We start from the raw sequence: 21,919 nt of genomic DNA on the forward strand, positions 1-21,919 counted from the left end.
TGTACCATTTGCATGGTCATAAAAGCTTCATAAAGCCTACAACTCTTTAAAATATGACACACTTGAAAATGTACAGTATGTGTATTTCAGGGCAGAAATGACCAAAGGACTTCGTCTCAAGGAGCCAATGGGGATCTTCCAAGTCATCCAGTGGAATCGTGTTATGCACAGGTGCAACCAAACATGGTAGGAACTGACGCATAAATGGCCATCAAACTCAAAAGAGTTTTCAAGGGCAAATTAGGGCACCCAAACTCCCTGCTGTCTGGCCAGGACAAGAGAACAACACATGGGTTACAATGCTTCAAATATTACACTGCGGTCATTTAATTATCTTTGTGTACTGCAGGACAAAAATCACCAAACGTCTCCATCGGAAGGACCCAATGAGATTTGTTCGAAGTCTCCAGTGGAATCGTTTTATGCACAGGTTCAACCACCCAAGGTAGGAACAGCCTATTCTTACAGTGATTGGAATTATATCCAGCATTTTAAAGGTGGATGGCTGTTGGACTAACAAAAAACCTACAGAGGGGACAGTTAGGGTGCACAGATTCCCTACTGCCTGACCAGGATGTATCTTCTTCATCTCAACAGTGTTGGAGAACACTGCAACAATGCACAGGAGGAATCAACACAGCCTATTATTACAGTTGTGGCCGAACATCTTTTCATGGGAAAAGTAGGGCACCCAGTCTCCTTGCTACCTAGCCAGTACATTTGGGCTCTACTGAGGCCCAAGTTGTGGCCAAACCTTGCTACCTAGCCAGTACATTTGGGCTCTATTGAGGCCCAAGTTGTGGCCAAACCTTGCTACCTAGCCAGTACATTTGGGCTCTATTGAGGCCCAAGTTGTGGCCAAACCTTGCTACCTAGCCAGTACATTTGGGCTCTATTGAGGCCCAAGTTGTGGCCTTTTGTTGCTTGCCATGATTGTGGGATGGGGCCACATATCCTTGTTGACTATGCCAAGTTGTAAGTTCAAGGGGGCCTGGACTACACCAGGTCATGGGCAGAGTCACACACCCTGCACATGGTGTACCTTTTCCATGCATGAGCTTATCCATGCCTGGGACCAGATGGAAGCAGCATTCAGATGAAATCAACGTTAAGGCAGCACCCTAGCATAGAGATGAGTTATGCATTGTGCATGATTATCTGCTGAGTTCCCGTAGAACATGCTGTCCCATGTCACCACACACCTTGACTGTGAACTACTGCATTTAGAAGGGACACTGCTGAGCCTATGCCCTCTCCACCCATTCCAGCGTACCTCTGTCACCTCACTCCCAATGACAGAAGTGAGGGGGTCCTGTTGTGCACCTGCGTGGACCTCATACGTGTACTTAGTTAACTCCTTCTCCCGTATCAGATGGTGAGGTTGATGTCTCAGTATGGTTCAGGTGGCTACAGGAAACTGACCTCTGGGGAGGCAATAAAAGCACCGACCCCCTAGTTTTCAGAGAACACCTCAACCTACCCAGGTACCACACTTCACGACAGGCTGCTATTCACTTTACACCAGTCCTTGGTTACTGGTAGCAACTGCTACTCCCTTGAGTTCACTCTTTGTAATGGACCTGCTTCATACCCCATATGTGCTTTTACTGGCCCGAGTCCTTTCATACTCTAGGAACCTTCATGCACCCCTGTAAAGTAACTTCAAACCAGGTTCTGGAAACAGTTCAACGAACTTCAATGGAAAACTTTCAACAACATAAGTACAAGTCCAGTGCACTGTGCATTACATGCCTAGCTAACTACTCTTGTGGCTGCCCAGGCATACATTACGAAGCTGTAAGTCCATAACTGGAAAAGAGTCCATCAGGTGGTGGCAGGGGCGGACTGACCATTCGAGCACTCGGGCAATGCCTGAGAGCCCGGGGTCAGTAGGAGGCCCCATGAAATGCCCCTGGTACCTTTTATAGGCTTTTTTTGGGTGTGCTTTGAGTGTGGGCAAGGACACAGGGGTCCCATGATACCCTATTGCCCGGGAGCCCCATGAGTTTTCAGTCCGCCCCTGGGTGGTGGTTCTCTAGAGATTGGTATCTTTGGGCAGACTGCAGAGCGCAGCAGTCCCTCTCCAAGAAGAACAGGAGCGATGTCCCAGAGAGCCCCAGTACCCAGCCTTCCCTCTTTATATATGCATCACAGGGCAGGTAGGCTGGGTCCAAAACGCCTGGGAAAACGGCACAAAATGATTAACCTCTTCCACTACCTGGGCCAGCCATTACCTAACTAACTAATGTAGGCAACCTGCCTCCATGCTGCCCCTGAACCTCAACAGTTAACAGTAGGAGGCTGACGAACCTATAAGACCTCTGAAATTTTCTGTTCATTGCAGGATGAAAAGGACCAAAAGATCCCACCTATCCCAGCCAATGGGAATCCATCAAAAGCTGCACGAAAATCACCTCGCAAAGTGTCGGAGCCATCCAAGGTAAGAAGCTATGTAGCATATATAGTATGCATGGTCATGAGAGCTTGATAAAGCCAATAACATACATGACACTGTAGTCACACTTAAAAAATTCTTTGTGCTTTGCAGGACAAAAAAGATCAAAAGTCCCCAACGGGAGGACCCAAAGGGAATTGTTCAAATTCTCCAATGGAAACGTTTTATGAAGAGGTTCGACATCCGACGGTAAGAGTCAACGCAGCCTATACATATTGATATGAGATTTATATACTGCATGATGTAATATTTCACGGGTAGGTGATCATGGAACTAAACTGGGGCACCCAGACTCCCTGCTACCAAGAAAACCACACAAGGCCTATGGTACTTCAAATATGAAACTATAGTCTCATTTAAGTATTTCTTTGTGTATTGCAGGGCAAAAATGACCAAAAGTCTCCATCTGGAGGACCCAAAGGGGATTGTTCAACGTCTCCGGCGGAATCGCTTTATGAAAAGGTTCAACCACCAAAGGTAAGAGTTGACACAGCCATATATGTATAGTTATGAGAATAACATACGGCGTGAACGAACATTTTAAAGGTAGGTGGTCATTGAGCAAAAACAAAATCAGAAGGGAAGATTAAGGTGCATGGATTCCCTAACGCCTGGCCCTAATCTTAACCCTTCCTGTAACCCCAACATTAAACTTCCATGTAACCCCAACACTAACCCCCCCGTAACCCTACCTATAACCTTCTATGTCACCCTATCACTAACCCACCCTATAACACCAACACTAACACACTGTAACCCCAACACTTACCCTCTCTGTCACAACATCACTAACCCACCCTGTAACCCCAACACTAACCTGCCCCATAACGTCAACACTAAACCTCCATGTAACACCAACATGAACCCTCTCTGTAACCCTAACGCTAACCCACTCTGTAACCCTAACACTAACCCTCCCTGTAACCCCAACACTAGCCCTCCGTGTCAAAACATCACTAGCCCTCCCTGTAACCCCAACACTAACCTTTCCTGCAACCCCAACACTAACCCTCCCTGCAACATCAAAAACTCACCCTCCCTGTAACCCTCAGCATTAACCCTCCCTGTCACAACATCACTAGCCCTCCCTGTAACCCCAACACTAACCTGCCCCATAATGTCAACACTAAACCTCCATGTAACACCAACATTAACCTTCCCTGTAACCCCAACACTGACCCTCCCTGTAACCCCAACACTAACCCTCCCTGTAATCCCAACACTAACCCTCCCTGTAACACCCCTCCCTGTAACCCAAAAACTCACCCTCCCTGTAACCCCCAGCATTAATCCTCCCTGTAACCCCAACACTAACCCTCCCTGTAACCCAAAAACTCACCCTCCCTGTAACCCCAACACTAACCTTCCCTGTAACCCCAACACTAACCCTCCCTGTAACCCCAACACTAACCCTCCCTGTAACCCCAACACTGACCCTCCCTGTAACCCTAACACTAACCCTCCCTGTAACCCAAAAACTCACCCTCCCTGTAACCCCCAGCATTAACCCTCCCTGTAACCCCAACTCTAACCCTCCCTGTAACCCCAACACTAACCCTCCCTTTAACCTCAACACTAACCTTCCCTGTAACCCCAACACTAACCCTCCCTGTAACCCTAACACTAACCCTCCCTGTAACCCTAAAACTCACCCTCCCTGTAACCCCCAGCATTAACCCTCCCTGTAACCCCAACTCTAACCCTCCCTGTAACCCCAACACTAACCCTCCCTTTAACCCCAACACTAACCCTCCCTGTAACCCAAAAACTCACCCTCCCTGTAACCCCAACACTAACCCTCCCTGTAACCCCAACACTGACCCTCCCTGTAACCCCAACACTAACCCTCCCTGTAACCCCCAGCATTAACCCTCCCTGTAACCCCAACACTTACCCACCCTGTCACAGCATCACTAACCCTCCCTGTAACCCCAACACTAACCTTCCCTGTAACCCCAACACTAACCCTCCCTGTAACCCCAACACTAACTTTCCCTGTAACCCCAACACTTACCCACCCTGTCACAACATCACTAACCCTCCCTGTAACCCCAACACTAACCCTCCCTGTAACCCCAACACTAACCTTCCCTGTAACCCCAACACTAACCCTCCCTGTAACCCCAACACTAACCCTCCCTGTAACCCCAACACTGACCCTCCCTGTAACCCTAACACTAACCCTCCCTGTAACCCAAAAACTCACCCTCCCTGTAACCCCCAGCATTAACCCTCCCTGTAACCCCAACTCTAACCCTCCCTGTAACCCCAACACTAACCCTCCCTTTAACCCCAACACTAACCCTCCCTGTAACCCAAAAACTCACCCTCCCTGTAACCCCAACACTAACCCTCCCTGTAACCCCAACACTAACCCTCCCTGTAACCCCCAGCATTAACCCTCCCTGTAACCCCAACACTTACCCACCCTGTCACAACATCACTAACCCTCCCTGTAACCCCAACACTAACCTTCCCTGTAACCCCAACACTAACCCTCCCTGTAACCCCAACACTAACCTTCCCTGTAACCCCGACACTAACCCTCCCTGTAACCCCAACACTAACTTTCCCTGTAACCCCAACACTTACCCACCCTGTCACAACATCACTAACCCTCCCTGTAACCCCAACACTAACCCTCCCTGTAACCCCAACACTAACCTTCCCTGTAACCCCAACACTGACCCTCCCTGTAACCCCAACACTGACCCTCCCTGTAACCCCAACACTGACCCTCCCTGTAACCCTAACACTAACCCTCCCTGTAACCCAAAAACTCACCCTCCCTGTAACCCCCAGCATTAACCCTCCCTGTAACCCCAACTCTAACCCTCCCTGTAACCCCAACACTAACCCTCCCTTTAACCCCAACACTAACCCTCCCTGTAACCCAAAAACTCACCCTCCCTGTAACCCCAACACTAACCCTCCCTGTAACCCCAACACTAACCCTCCCTGTAACCCCAACACTGACCCTCCCTGTAACCCCAACACTAACCCTCCCTGTAACCCCCAGCATTAACCCTCCCTGTAACCCCAACACTTACCCACCCTGTCACAACATCACTAACCCTCCCTGTAACCCCAACACTAACCCTCCCTGTAACCCCCAACACTAACCCTCCCTGTAACCCCAACACTTACCCACCCTGTCACAACATCACTAACCCTCCCTGTAACCCCAACACTAACCCTCCCTGTAACCCCAACACTAACCTTCCCTGTAACCCCGACACTAACCCTCCCTGTAACCCCAACACTTTACCTTTTCCATGTGACCTAATAATCATTGTCACCTGAGCAGAAAGTAAAGGGAAATCCAACATTACATAGTTATCCCCAGAACAAGAAGTGAGGGAAAATCTTCCATTGGAGTCGCCTGTTCTGAAGACAACTGCCAGAGAAGGGACTTTCCCTTACCTTGTAGACATTTCCTACCACTTCCTGTTGTATCACCTGGACAGGAAATTAAGGCAAATCCCCCCCAAAAAAAAATACATTTTTGTCTATACTTACCCGGTATGCTTGGATTTTTACTTTGTGAAATGAATGGCGCCAGAACCGATAAATCTCGTATGATTTGAATTCTGCTTTGGATATCTTACAATGTATCTTTTGATATTGTAGCCCCAGGAACCAGCGAAGAATTGCGATAATCAGTACAGCTACGTTTAAGGTACGGGAGGGCCAAGTCGAGGATTCATTGAGCCGACGGCCTGAAGTACAGACCAGGAAAATGCTCTGAATGGAAGATCCCTGAAATGGAATAAATACAAAGAAATCATTTTATTTTCACAAATCTGAATATAAAGATATGAAGTTCTGATTCTGATGAAGGTTTGCTGTAGACCCTTCACTGAAAAATGGCTCATGTAGAAATAGGGAACACTTTTGATTATCCAGGATACCGGGTGGCTGGATGTTTTCATTACGCACCTTATTTTAGACCCAGTGATGTCATCACTGGGTATCTGTGCTTCTCTCTGAAGTGTGGGCAGATCATGGCTGCCGCACACTATGATATACATCAACATCTTCAACAGATTCAGGTTCAGCAGTTCCACAAATTCAAGGTCAGGTTTATTCTGCATGCTTGCCTTCCCTGGCAGTGCCAGGACAAGGTCATCTAGAGCCCAGGGCAAACATGCCAAATCCCCCCCCCCCATGATGTATGAGCATTATGTGTCACCAAAAATCCCCTCCCCCAAAAGAATTGAGCACTAATCTGCACGCTTACCCCCTAAGCACAAATCCTCAATTCCTCAAAATTTTCCTCCCAGCATAAATCCTCCCCCTCCCCCCACTTCAAACCACACCCCTCCCATTTCTCCCAGCACAAATCCCCCATCCCAGCACATCCTAGCACAAATCCCACCCACCCAGGGGCAGACTGACCATTTGGAAACTCGGGCACTTCCTGAGTGCCTGGGGTCAGTAGGGGCCCCATGAGATGCCCCTGGTACTTTTTTCATAGGCTTTTTTGAGTTTGGTCAAGGACACAGGGGCCCCATGATCCCCTATTGCCCGGGGGCCCCATGAGTTGTCAGTCCGCCCCTGCACCCACCCAAACAAATCCCCCCTCCCAGTCCAAATATCTCCACCCAAAAAAATACTCTTCTCCTAGCACAAATCCTCTACCCCTCAAATTTCTCCTCCCAGCATAAATCCTCCCCCCACTTTAAACCACACCCCGCCCCTTCCTCCTAGCACAAATCCCCCTCCCCCAATTCTCCATCCTAGCACAAATCCCACCCACCCAAACAAATCCCCCCTCCCAGTCCAAATATTTCCACCCAAAAAAATACTCTTCTCCTAGCACAAATCCTCTACCCCTCAAATTTCTCCTCCCAGCATAAATCCTCCCCCCTCCTCCTCCCAGCACAAGTTCCCCTCCCCCCACTTCAAACCCCACCCCACCCCTTCCTCCCAGCACAAATCCCCCATCCTAGTACAAATCCCACCCCCCAGAAAAAAACATTTCCCCTCTAGCACAAATATGCCCCAATCAGCCCTACTAGCACAAATCCCACCCCCTAAAAAAAGTCCCCCCCAGTCTCCTTGTGGGGCCCTTCAACCCCATATGATACTACAGTGCCCAGGGCAACTGCTCCTCTTGCCCACCCCTTGCCCCGGCCCTGTTCCCTGGCTCCTCCTCTCCTCCTCCTCCTCATCATTTTTTTAAATAAAACCTTTCTGTTTCATATCTCATTTTGGATCCAGAAACATCACCACTGGGTCTCAGTGCTTCTCTATGTATGGTATAGCTAGTGGGAGGGTCCATCAGGGTGCCTCAGTGTTCCTCTCCAGAGCCCTGATACAAGATGTGGGAGGAGTTATGCAAATTCCTAATTACCTTGAAAGCCTGGGCATTCGAAGGCAGGTGCATTTGCATACAGACCACCCCAGGCAACGCCCACATGCGATGCTGAGCCTCCCTGATTGAAAGAACTGAAGTCCAATGAATGAAAGGGACGGGGACAGTGACAGCTTGTATAGATACCTGAGTCTTATTTTTATTTCAGCTTCCTAAAATCCCCTGTGCTCACTCAGCACTGCTGCCTTTCACAGAATGCAAGGAGTTCACCGATTGGATGAGGTTTAGAGGCAGGGCAATGATGTCACAATCTCCACCTTGTCCAATCAGCGAATACCTTGTTTTCATTTTGAAAAATTACAAGATGTTCTGTCAATGGCAACTGAGGCAGCCTATGGTGTCCATCTTACAGCGGTAAGGGGGATTCTGATGTAAGCAGGGACTCTGATGATGATTCTGGTGTAAGGGGGAACTCTGATGGGGACCCTGATGTAAGAGGAGATTCTGAAGTGAGGGGGGACTCTGATGTAAAGGGGGACTTTGATGGGGAACCTGATGTACTGGAGGAATCTGATGTAAGAGGGTATTCTGATGCGAGGGTGGATTCCTTGAAGGGGACTCTGATGTAAGGGGGAGAATCTGATGCAAGGAGAGACTCTGTTGGGATATTTGATGTGGGGACGGTTGAAATGGGCTCCGATTGTGACTTTGATTTAAGAGGGAACTCTGATGTAAGAGGGACTCTGACATAAGTGGGGACTCTGACGTAAAGGGGAACTGACAGTGACTCTTATGTAATGGGGGTTCTGATGTAAGGGGAGACTCCAATTGTGACTGTGATCTAATGGAAGTAAGGGGGGGGCTCTGATGGAGATTCCAATGTAATCGGGGACTCTGACAAAAGGGAGGACTCTGATGTTAGAGAAGACTCTGGTGGGGACCTTAATGTAACGGGAGACTCTAATGCAATGGGGGAACTATGATGCAAGGAGGGAGTCTGTTGGGAAATTTGATGGGGGGGAGGGGAGGTTTGAAATTGGTTCTGATTGTGACTTTGATTTAAGAGGGAACTTTGATTTAAGGAGAGACTCTAATGGTGACTGTGATGAAAGGGGGACTCTGATGGGGGCCCTGATGTAAGGAGGGACTCTAATGATGACTCTAACAAGGACAGAGGCTGTGCAGGTTATAGGATGATATGGACAGTTGCACTTTTCATCCCCCCCAAAAAATTCAAATAATAATAATAATATATTTTTTTAGCAATTGTATTTTTTTATTTTTTTTTTAAAAGAAAACATTGTATTTTATTCTATAAGTTACAATTGTTTACATTGTGGGCGGGGCTTCAGCTTTTGTATGTTTTCTGTTTTAATAAAAAAGAAAATGACTCTGAAAGAAAACGTCTCTTCTGTTTCCTCATTGTAACTCTGACCTCAGCCATGCCATGAGATTTACTAAATGAACCGTAAAAAAAGAAGACCGAGGTCCATCCGATGAAGGCCACTATGGTTCTCTCCTGCTCCCTCAGCAATGCTTCCCTGAACTTCTGGTTGTAGCACCCCGCCCTCCACCCTTCCCCTTCCTCAGCCACTGGAGGCAGGTGGAGTACCTCCAGAGACAGGGAGGGGGCAGCATTTCACCACAGGGCTGTATTCATGGCTAACATGGGTGGGCTGAGAAGCCCTAAAAAAGCTGTTTTTTACCCGGGGGGTGAGGATGGCGTTTGCACACATTTATACGAATCATTTTAGGCCTGGAGATTTCATAACCCCCCCCCCAAAAAAAAAATGATATATTTTCCGAAAGCAGAGACACCCTACAGCAGGGTGGCGAAACTACAAGTCCCATCATGCCTCTGCCTTCATGCTTGTAAATAGAATCTCTATTTGACACAAGAGATAAGGGCCTGAATTTGGACATGGGATTCCTCACTCATTATCCAACAGTTTTATGACCCCCTCTGTGAGTGTTGTTCCCCCCCCAGTCTTTGCTTTTGCTGTGTCTTATCTCTAGTCTCTTTTTTTTTTTTTTTCTTTTTCATCCCCCATATCTCTTCTAACATTCTCCTAAAGCTTTGTGAGTAGTACTGCCTGGACCTTGAAGAAGGGGACACTCCCCGAAAGCCTGTCCTCAAAATTGTATGTTAGTGCGAATAAAAAAAGTATCACGGACAGTTCTCAGTTGTTTCTGTCGCAAGTGCACTGATACGGCTACAATCACCTCAAGTAAAGGAAATTTCAAAAACATTCAGGAAAGAAAAACTTTTGAACTAAGAATGATAATTGTATTTGACACAAGAGATAACGGCCTGAATTTGGACATGGGATTCCTCAATCATTATCCAACAGTTTTATGACCCCCTCTGTGAGTGTTGTCCCCCCCTGTCTTTGCTTTTGCTGTGTCTTATCTCTAGTCTCTTTTTTTTTTTTTTCAGCCCCCATATCTCTTCTAACATTCTGCTAAAACTTTGTGAGTAGTACTGCCTGGACCTTCAAGAAGGGGACATTCCTCGAAAGCTTGTCCTCAAAATTGCATGTTAGTGCAAATAAAAAAAGTATCAATTGTTTCTGTTGCAAATGCACTAAAATGGCTACAATCCCCTCAAGTAAAGGAAATTTCAAAAACATTCAGGAAAGAAAAACTTTTGAACTAAGAATGATAATTGTATTTGACACAAGAGATAACGGCCTGAATTTGGACATGGGATTCCTCAATCATTATCCAACAGTTTTATGACTCCCTCTGTGAGTGTTGTCCCCCCCCAGTCTTTGCTTTTGCTGTGTCTTATCTCTAGTCGAATCCTAGTCTTTTAACCATTGCTGTGTACATCTGTTTGTGTGTTTCTTTCTGGGTTTTTTTTTTTTCTTCATCCCCCACATCTCTTCTAACATTCTGCTAAAACTTTGTGTAGTACTGCTTAGACCTTGAAGAAGGGGACACTCCCCAAAAGCTTGTCCTCAACATTGTATGTTAGTGCGAATTAAATCAGTATCATGTCAGTTCTCAATTGTTTCTGTCGCAAATGCACTAATACGGCTACAATCACTTCTTTAACCACTTCATGTCCGGACACTTTCACCCCCTTCCAGTCCGGACACTTTCACCCCCTTCCAGTCCGGACACTTTCACCCCCTTCCAGACCGGACACTTTCCCCCCTTCCAGACCGGACACTTTCCCCCCTTCCAGACCGGACACTTTCCCCCCCTTCCAGTCCGGACACTTTCACCCCCTTCCAGTCCGGACACTTTCCCCCCCTTCCAGACCGGACACTTTCACCCCCTTCCAGTCCGGACACTTTCACCCCCTTCCAGACCGGACACTTTCACCCCCTTCCAGTCCAGACACTTTCACCCCCTTCCAGACCGGACACTTTCACCCCCTTCAAGACCGGACACTTTCCCCCCCTTCCAGTCCAGGGCAATTTTCAGCTTTCAGCGCTATCACACTTTGAATGACAATTGCGCGGTCATGCAACACTGTACCCAAATTAATTTTTTACCATTTTTTTGAGACAGATAAAGCTTTATTTTGGTGGTATTTATTCACCGCTGGGATTTTTATTTTTTTTGCTATGTAAAAAAAGTGATTTTTTTTTTTTTTAAATTTTGCAAATAAATAATATTTCATCATAAATCTTGGCCAAAATGTATTCCGTTATCTTTTTAGTAAAAAAAAAAAATCCAAATTAGTTTATAACTAAAAATTATAATTTTTAAACATTTTGTTTACATTTTTATGTTATTTTGTTTATATTATTTTTTATTTTATTTTTTTACATACTGTCACCCTGTCAGTACAGTGTCACCATGGTGACACTGTACTACTTGTGGGGGGTGATGAAGATTTTTTATTTTTTTTTTTACACTGATTGCTTTTACATCCATATAGGATGTAAAAGCAATCATTTCTCCTTCTCTCTGTCTGCATTCTTGCAGTCATTGAGAATTACTGTGTGAGCTGTGATTGGTCTCAGCTTGTCACATGGTACAAGGCTGTTGTGAATAGCCTTGTACCATGTGACCTCTGTGATCATTCACAGATTTCACACGTAATAAGCAATGATGTCACAAGTGACATCTTGCTTACTACTTTGCATGTGATCACTGATTGGCCAATCAGTGATCACATGATCGGGACCTCGTACAGAGGTCCCATCCGACGATCGGTGTTTCACTGTGTCCGGAAGACACAGCGGGCACCGGATCGCGGTGCTGCGCGCTCCCAGGGAGCGTGCGCAAGCAGGGTGCGGGAGGCCGTTTATAAACAGCCACCCGACCCTGCACTGCCACCGTCCGGCTGTTTATATACAAAGGCCAGACTGGAGGTGGTTAAAAATACAAATCTACAATTCAAATATATGTAAAAATATATGTTACAATTACTTTTTTATATGTTAAAAAAAAATCTGAAGAATATATTTAAAAAATATATATTTTTAAAATATATTATTCAGATTCTTTTAAATAAAAATATATATATATATACAGTGTATGTATATATATATATATTATTGCATGTTGAAATGCGTTTTTGTTACAAAACATATAAATAATATTCTTTAAAAAACATTTCAAATATACTGTTTGTCTTTAAAAATACAAATCTACATTTCTGGATTGCATTTACAAATATATGTAAAAATGACTTTTTTATATGTTAAAAAAAATCTGAAGAATACATTTAACAAAAAAAAATATTTTTAAAAATATACTTTTTTCAAATATATTCTTCAGATTTTATATACATATATATATATATATATATATATATATATATATGTATTGAATGTTGAAATGCGTTTTTATTACAAAATATTCTCCGCTCTGTAACAAAGATGGGCAGAGTCGATACTTGACATAGCGATGAGCTGATGACACGTTGGGTGGAGATCACCAAACTTTTATTTTTAAATTCACCCCCCCCAAGGCAAATTGTTATCTGGTGCACAAATCTATTTGTCATCCAGGCTTAAAGGAGAACTGAAAGAAAAATGATTACTATATATATATATATATATATATATATCTTAGATTGTAAGCTCCCAGGATCAGGCCCATTGAACTGTATTGTTGCTGTATTGTCTCCCGTTATATTGGGAAGAGCTGAGTAAACTGTTGGCGCCATAAATCCTGTATAATAATAATATATATATATATTTATTGAAATATACTGAATACGGCCAAAATTGTAGCATTTCAAACATATGTCAATATATTTGGGAAGAATATTTTTAAAATAGATTTCAAATATATTTTTCTTCTATGTGGGTAAAATGAGGAACTGAGAAAACATGGGGTGCCGGGATAGACCCCCACACAGGTTACGGGCCTAGCAGACCAGATCACTCCAGCAGCACCTCCCCAGGCCACAGCCCAGAGGGAAGAGTGAGCGCACATGGTTGGCTCAATTATGTATAATATATATATATATACCTTCTCCCAGCATGCACCAGTGGTAATAAGCCTCCTGCTGGGTGGTTGGAGGAGATACAAATATTCAGAACAGATATTAGGAGAGAACCAAATAAAGATATATGCAACAAAGGTACAATATACAGTCTCAGTGATCCCTGTGAAAGAGGAAACATGCAACAAAGGTACAATGTACAGTCTCAGCGATCCCCGTGAAAGGGGAGACCAAGGAAACATGCAAAAAAGGTACAATGTACAGTCTCAGTGATCCCTGTGAAAGAGGAAACATGCAACAAAGGTACAATGTACAGTCTCAGCGATCCCCGTGAAAGAGGAGACTAAGGAAACATGCAACAAAGGTACAATGTACAGTCTCAGCGATCCCCGTAAAAGGGGAGATCAAGGAAACATGCAACAAAGGTACAATGTACAGTCTCAGCAATCTCCATGAAAGAGGAGACCAAGGAAACATGCAACAAAGGTACAATGTACAGTCTCAGCGATCCCCGTGAAAGGGGAGACCAAGGAAACATGCAACAAAGGTACAATGTACAGTCTCAGTGATCCCTGTGAAAGAGGAGACCGAGGAAACATGCAACAAAGGTACAATGTACAGTCTCAGTGATCCCTGTGAAAGAGGAAACATGCAACAAAGGTACAATGTACAGTCTCAGCGATCCCCGTGAAAGAGGAGACCGAGGAAACATGCAACAAAGGTACAATGTACAGTCTCAGCGATCCCCATGAAAGGGGAGACCGAGGAAACATGCAACAAAGGTACAATGTACAGTCTCAGCGATCCCCATGAAAGGGGAGACCGAGGAAACATGCAACAAAGTTACAATGTACAGTCTCAGCGATCCCCGTGAAAGAGGAGACTGAGGAAGCAGGCTACAAAGGTACAATGTACAGTCTCAGTGATCCCTGTGAAAGAGGAAATATGCAACAAAGGTACAATGTACATTATCAGCGATCCCTGGGGGAGAGAAGACTGAGGAAACATGCTACAAAGTTACAATGTACAGTCTCAGCAATCCCTGGGGGAGAGTAAATATATATCATGTACAGCCTCAGCGATCGGGGAACTACATTGTGACTATACAATGTGAAACTTTGTGGCTTGAGAAATCCTGTCATTTTGTTGATGTGAGATGTGTACAGACTGTGTCAGACGTCAGATGGTTAGTAAACCAATCGCACACATTGAACTAACACCAAAAGGAAAAAAAATGCTATGAAGAAAATTCACATTCATGTGTGTCGGTGAAAAACTACTGAGAAAGAAATATCTCATACTTCCGGAACGTTCTATACTCGCTGTTATATTAGTTGTCAATTTTAAAGTATTTTTATTTATCTTTCTATCATCTGTCTATCTGTCCATCTATCTATCTATCCATCCATCCATCCATCCATCCATCCATCCATCTATTTTAAAGAAAGAACAAGGAAGTGGGTGCTTCACCCGAAACGCGTAAGCATGACTATCAAGTAGCTCTGAGGAAGGGGGTGCGTCCCCTGAAATCTGTAAGCATGACTATCGAGTAGCTCTGAGGAAGGGGGTGCGTCCCCTGAAATCTGTAAGCATGACTATCGAGTAGCTCTGAGGAAGGGGGTGCGTCCCCTGAAATCTGTAAGCATGACTATCGAGTAGCTCCGAGGAAGGGGGTGCGTCCCCTGAAATCTGTAAGCATGACTATTTAGTAGCCTTGAAGAAAGGGGTGCACCCCCAAACAAATGCATAGGCATGCCTATTGAGTAGCTCTGAGGAAGGGGGTGCGTCCCCTGAAATCTGGAAGCATACCTATTGAGTAGCTCTGAGAAAGGGGGTGCGTCCCCTGAAATCTGTAAGCATGACTATTGAGTAGCCTTGAAGAGAGGTGTGAACCCCCAAAAAATGTATAGGCATGCCTATTGAGTAGCTCTGAGGAAGGGGGTGTGTCCCCCGAAATCCATAAGAATTCCTATTGAGTAGCCTTGAGGAATGGGGTGCAACCACCCAAACACGTAGGCATGCCAAGTGAAGTCTAAGGAAGGGGTGCGTCCCCAAAACACCTAAGCATGCCTATTGAGTGAGCTCTAAGGAAGGGGGTGCATCCCCTGAAACACGTAAGCATGCCTATTGAGTGAGCTCTGAGGAAGGGGGTGTTTCCCCTGAAACACGTAAGCATGCCTATTGAGTGAGCTCTGAGGAAGGGTGTCCATCGCTCGAAATGCATAAGCATGCCTATTAAGTAGCTCTGAAGAAGGGGGTGCATCTTCCAAAACAAGTAAGCATGCCTATTGAGTGAGCTTTGAGGAAGGGGGTGCGTCCCCCAAAACACATAAGCATGCCTATTGAGTGAGCTCTAAGGAGGTGTGTCCCCTGAAATGTGTAAGCATGCCTACTGAGTAGCTCTGAAGAACGGGGTGCGTCCCTCCAAATACGTAAGCATGCCTATTGAGTGAGCTCTGAGGAAGGGTGTGCATTGCTCGAAATGCATAAGCATGCCTATTAAGTAGCTCTGAGGAAGGGGGTGCATCCCCTGAAACACGTAAGCATGCCTATTAAGTAGCTCTGAGGAAGAGGGTGCATCCCCTGAAACACGTAAGCATGCCTATTGAGTGAGCTCTGAGGAAGGGGGTGCATCCCCTGAAACACGTAAGCATGCCTATTGAGTGAGTGCTGAGGAAGGGGGTGCGTCCCCCGAAACACGTCAGCATGCCTATTGAATGAGCGCTGAGAAAGGGGGTGCATCCCCTGAAACACGTAAGCATGCCTATTAAGTAGCTCTGAGGAAGGGGGTGCGTCCCCCGAAACACGTCAGCATGCCTATTGAGTGAGCGCTGAGAAAGGGGGTGCATCCCCTGAAACACGTAAGCATGCCTATTAAGTAGCTCTGAGGAAGGGGGTGCATCCCCTGAAACACGTAAGCATGCCTATTGAGTGAGCTCTGAGGAAGGGGGTGTTTCCCCTGAAACACGTAAGCATGCCTATTAAGTAGCTCTGAGGAAGGGGGTGCATCCCCTGAAACACGTAAGCATGCCTATTGAGTGAGCTCTGAGGAAGGGGGTGCATCCCCCGAAACACATCAGCATGCCTATTGAGTGAGCGCTGAGGAAGGGGGTGCATCCCCAAAAACACGTAAGCATGCCTAAATAGTGAGCTCTGAGGAAGAGGGTGCGTCCCCCGAAACACATCAGCATGCCTACTGAGTGAGCTCTGAGGAAGGGGGGGTGTCCCCCGCAACACGTAAGCATGCCTATTGAGTGAGCTCTGAGGAAGAGGGTGCGTCCCCCGAAACACGTAAGCATGCCTATTGAGTGAGCTCTGAGGAAGGGGGTGTGTCCCCCGAAACACGTAAGCAGTCCATATCCAATATCCAGTTGGGACTTCTTCGTCTTTTGCTGTCTATTACGGGACCGGATCCGGACAGAAACAGGCCAAATGTCTGAAACTGATCCAAGAACATTTTAACTGTCAGCTAGCAGCTGCTGGAAGGTGTACTGATGTACCAGGAAAAGAGGACCTGTCCACATAAATGCTTACAGGGAAATAAAATGGAAGTCTATGGGCTCAGTTCACAAAGCTTTACCTGCATCCTAAGGCGCTGGACTCCACTAAAAATAACTGCCACTTTTTTTTCTGAAGATGAGGCTCCTTATCGCCCCCTGTGTTGGCTTTGTGAATTGAGCTGTGGCAGCATGTCAGCATTGTGGATCCGCCTACTGGAACAAAATTTTGTAAAAGAAAGAAATTGCAGCAGCCACAGAGTGCCACGATGGTGGGCCATGGATGGGTGGGCACCGTGGCATGGCGACCAGTGGGCGTTCCTAAAGGATGAGGTCTATTGTGACCCAGAAGGCCGTAGATGGAGTGTAATGGTCATTTTTTTTACCTAAACTTCAGCTTTAAATGCATCTGATCGCCTGCATTCCTCAAGCCATTAAAGGATCTATTGATAAAAGATTCGCTGAGCGAATGTCTCAAACATTCCTGAATAATATATTTACTTCCTTCGATTGTTAGTGCCATCTAGTGACCATAAGGTGGTACTTTCCTAAAATGCACCAATCAGGAAAATACGGCATTGTGGCCACTAGGTGGTGCTGACGATTATAAGAATTAAACCTATTATACAAATTACGGGATTATGGGTGACACCCCCCCCCCTCCCAGGAGTCGTCTGCTCTGTGTAGTCATTGGTCACTAATAATTTCCTAGTATTCTCCTCTGCTAATAGTGACACTTCTCTGAGGTTACTGCAGTCAGCTGAGTGTAGGAAATACTCAACACTTTCCATCCAAAATGTTTTTTGTTCCTATATTCTATAGAAAGTTCTGTTAGGACTTTTCACTTTTGTTGAGTGGCCCCCACATGTATGACTCCTCTTTCTGCCATCGTGGTCGTGTGTTTCCTGTGGTTTGGAGAGTGTGGGGGGGGGGGGGGTTTGGTGAGTAACTTTATGGCGTACTGAGCTGTAAAACCGATGAAAATACAGCTTACAGAGTTACCGTCCTGCCGTTACAATTTCGGCCACGGAAGTCTCACTCCTCTTGCTGCATCACATGTAATATTTACACCCCGGTCATATCGATCCTGACTTTGCAATCGTGCGACTTCACTGTAAGTCGCACGATTTCAAAGTGGGGATGTCATTGCAATTTGAGGTGCGCTTTGCAAATCGCAATAAAAGTAGCGCTTTAGAAATGGGACCGCTCTATTGGCGAATAATAGAGTGCGACTTGGCATGCAATTTGCAAGTCGTGTGGCATGCAAATCGCACGCCAAGTCACACCCAGTGCGACCGGGGACTTAGATTCTTCCCCACTGAGGTCTCTGATGGGTTTTCAAAGTCTCCCTTTAATTGTCTTGAGCAGTGTGTGTGTATATATATATATACAGTGGGGATCGAAAGTTTGGGCACCCCAGCTAAAAATGTGTATTAATGTGTATAAAGAAGCCAAGGAAAGATGGAAAAATCTCCAAAAGGCATCAAATTACAGATTAGACATTCTTATAATATGTCAACAAAAGTTAGATTTGATTTCCATCATTTACACTTTCAAAATAACAGAAAACAAAAAAATGGCGTCTGCAAAAGTTTGGGCCCCCTGCAGAGTTAATATCTTGTACTGCCCCCTTTGGCAAGTATCACAGCTTGTAAACGCTTTTTGTAGCCAGCCAAGAGTCTTTCAATTCTTGTTTGAGGTATCTTTGCCCATTCTTCCTTACAAAAGTCTTCCAGTTCTTTGAGATTTCTGGGCTGTCTGTCACGCACGGCTCTTTTAAGGTCTATCCATAGATTTTCAATTATGTTGAGGTCAGGAGATTGTGAAGGCCATGGCAAAACCTTCAGTTTACGCCTCTTGATGTAATCCCCCGTGGATTTTGAGGTGTGTTTAGGATCATTATCCATTTGTAGAAGCCATCCTCTCTTTAACTTCAGCTTTTTCACAGATGGCATCAAGTTACCATCCAAAATTTGCTGAAATTTTATTGAATCCATTTTTCCTTCTACTCGTGAGATGTTCCCTGTGCCACTGGCTGCAACACAACCCCAAAGCATGATTGATCCAACCCCATGCTTAACAGTTGGACAGAGGTTCTTTTCATTAAATTCTGTGCCCCTTCTTCTCCAAACGTACCTTTGCTCATTCCAGACAAAAAGTTCAATTTTAACCTCATCGGTCCACAGAACTTGTTTCCAAAATGCATCAGGCTTGTCTATATGTTCATTTGCAAAGTTCAAACGATGATTTTTGTGGTGAGGACATAGAAGAGGTTTTCTTCTGATGACTCCTCCATGAAGACCATATTTGTACAAGTATCTCTTTATAGTGGAATAGTGTACCACAACTCCAGTGTCTGCCAGATCTTTGTGGAGGGATCGTGCAGTCAAACGTGGGTTTTGAATTGTTTTTCTCACAATCCTGCGAGCTGTTCTGTCTGATATTTTTCTTGGTCTTCCAGATCTTGCTTTAACTTCCACTGTTCCTGATGACTGCCATTTCTTAATTACATTCCGAACAGAGGATATTGACATCTGAAAATGCTTTGCTATCTTCTTATAGCCTTCTCCAGCTTTGTGAGCGTCAACTATTTTCAGTTTCAGTTTTCTAGACAACTGCTTAGAAGAACCCATGGTGCTGATTGTTGGGGCAAGGTCAGATGAGTCTGGGCATTTAAAACCTTTGAGATTGACATCACCTGGTCTTCCCAGACGATGATTGAGAACAATCCATGACACTGGCAGGTCTCAGCTTTGCAAAGGGGGCAGTGCATGCTATACATTCTGCAGGGTGCCCAAACTTTTGCAGACGCCATTTTTTTGTTTTCTGTTATTTTGAAAGTGTAAATGATGGAAATAAAATCTAACTTTTGTTGACATATTATAGGAATGTCTAATCTGTAATTTGATGCCTTTTGGAGATTTTTCCATCTTTCCTTGGCTTCTTTATGCACATTAATACAAATTTTTAGCTGCGGTGCCCAAACTTTCGATCCCCACTGTATATATACACACACACACACATTTATCTATTTATATATACAATATACAGTATATACAGTATATATATATATATATATATATATAGACATATACAGTTATGTTCAAAATAATAGCAGTGTGTTGAAAAAAGTGAATAAAGCTGAAAATCCTTCTAATAGCTTTTATTTCCATCCACACAAATGCATTGGGAACACGACACATTCTATTCCAAATCACAACATGAAGAAAAATACATCAAATTTGTGTTGTTCCTCTAAAAAAAATGGAAGAAAAGTGAATATTAGACGGTTCAAAAAAATGGCCGTGTTTGTATTCTTCTTTACAAACTCAAACATTCACTATATAAACTGAGAAATGTTTGAAGATTTTGCTTTCCTTTGAATGACTTCATGAATATTTGGTTGTAGTCGCACTGTTTCTGAGAACTGCTGTACATCTGTGTTGCATGGAGTCACCCAACTTCTGGCCCCTGTGATCAGGTATTCCAGCCCAGGATGATTGGACCGCATTCCACAGTTCTTCTCTATTTCTTGGTTTTGCCTCAGAAACGGCATTTTTGATGTCACCCCACAGGTTTTCTATTGGATTAAGATCCGGGGATTGGGCTGGCCACTCCATAACGTCCATCTTGTTGGTCTGGAACCAAGATGTTGCACGTTTACTGGTGTGTTTGGGGTGGTTGTCTTGTTGGAACACCCATTTCAAGGGCATTTCCTCTTCAGCATAAGGCAGCATGACCTCTTCAAGTATTCTGATGGATTCAAACTGATCCATGATCCCTGGTATGCGATAAATAGGCCCAACACCGTAGTATGAGAAACATCCCCATATCACGATGCTTGCACCGCCATGCTTCACTGTCTTCACAGTGTACTGTGGCTTGAATTCAGTGTTTGGGGGTCGTCTGACAAACTGTCTCCACCCACTAGACCCAAAAAGAACAATCTTACTTCCATCAGTCCACAAAATGTTGCGCCATTTCTCTTTAGGCCGGTCAATGTGCTCTTTGGCAGATTGTAACCTCTTCAGCACATGTCTTTTTCTCCAACAGTGGGACTTTGCGGGGACTTCTTGCAGATAGCTTGGCTTCACATAGGCGTCTTCTAATTGTAACAGTCCTCACAGGGAACGTCACACCTTCTTTCATCTTCCTGGAGCTGATTGTTGGCTGAGTCCGCCCCATTTTGGCTATTCTTCTATCCATTCCAATGGTAGTTTTTCGCTTTCTTCCACGTCTTTCAGGTTTTGGTTGCCATTTTAAAGCATTTGCGATCATTTTAGCTGAGCAGCCGATCATTTTCTGCACTTCTTTATATGTTTTCCCCTCTCCAATCAACTTTTTAATCAAGGTACGCTATTCTTCTGAACAATGTCTGGAACGACCCATTTTCCTCAGAATTTCAGAGAGAAATGCACTGTAACCAGCTTGTCCAACATTTGCTGCCTTCCTTCCTTAAATAAGGGCAATAATTGCCACCTGTTTTTCAAAGAATGAATGACCTCACTAATAGAACTCCACGCTGCTATTATTTTGAACACGCCCCTTTCAATGAGTGATTCAATGACACAGAATCAGCAGCATGCATGTCATGACTGTTGGGTCTGTTGGATTTCTATTACTCTACTACACCTGCTAGGAAATTATTTGCCATGTAGAAATATAATTTCCACCAAAAACAATGATTGATCCGGTTAGTGATGTCTGACTGCTAGTATTTTGAACACAACTGTATATATATATATATATATATATATATATATATATATATATATATATATATATATATTCTGTGTATATATATATTCTGTGTGTATATATATATATATATATATATATATATTCTGTGTATATATATATATATATACACACACACACACACACACACACACACACATTTATCTATTTATATATACAATATAGAGTATATATATATATATATATATATATATATATATATATATATATTTATATTTATTTATATATACAGTATATATATATATATATATATATATATATATACTCATTTATCTGTTTATATACAATATAGAGTGCATATACAGTATATATATATATATATATTTATTTATAAAACTTTATACTGCACATTAGTACAGAGAGATGAAAAGATAGATTTTTATATATAAATTCTCTTGCTAATAAACAGCTGCAAATAAACAACATGACAAAGGATTCCCAGAGCCCTATGGGTATACTAATAAGAGAAGACAAACACTGCA

At 44.2% G+C, this 21,919-nt stretch overlaps 1 protein-coding gene across 5 annotated transcripts in view; it reads left to right on the forward strand.

The window, feature by feature from the left end:
- The window catches only part of LOC149439178 (SLAM family member 6-like), an 84,229-nt gene extending 75,054 nt beyond the window's left edge, over positions 1-9,175 (forward strand). For 4 of the 5 annotated variants that reach the window (XM_089659364.1, XM_089659366.1, XM_089659365.1 and 1 more), the window contains 6 exons: positions 91-186; positions 350-445; positions 2,345-2,440; positions 2,549-2,644; positions 2,837-2,932; positions 6,086-9,175. In XM_089659364.1, the coding sequence (XP_089515490.1) occupies positions 91-186; positions 350-445; positions 2,345-2,440; positions 2,549-2,644; positions 2,837-2,932; positions 6,086-6,133 (528 nt within the window). In that variant the 3' untranslated portion in view covers positions 6,134-9,175. The remainder of the gene's footprint in view (positions 1-90; positions 187-349; positions 446-2,344; positions 2,441-2,548; positions 2,645-2,836; positions 2,933-6,085) is intronic. The other variant, XM_089659368.1, reaches the window with a different exon arrangement.
- The last annotated feature ends 12,744 nt before the right edge of the window (positions 9,176-21,919 follow it).

The sequence above is a fragment of the Staurois parvus genome, unplaced genomic scaffold (genome assembly GCF_062004578.1).
Source record: "Staurois parvus isolate SC_StPar_1 unplaced genomic scaffold, SC_StPar_1.0 ptg001150l, whole genome shotgun sequence".
In the NCBI taxonomy this organism is placed as follows: domain Eukaryota; kingdom Metazoa; phylum Chordata; class Amphibia; order Anura; family Ranidae; genus Staurois; species Staurois parvus.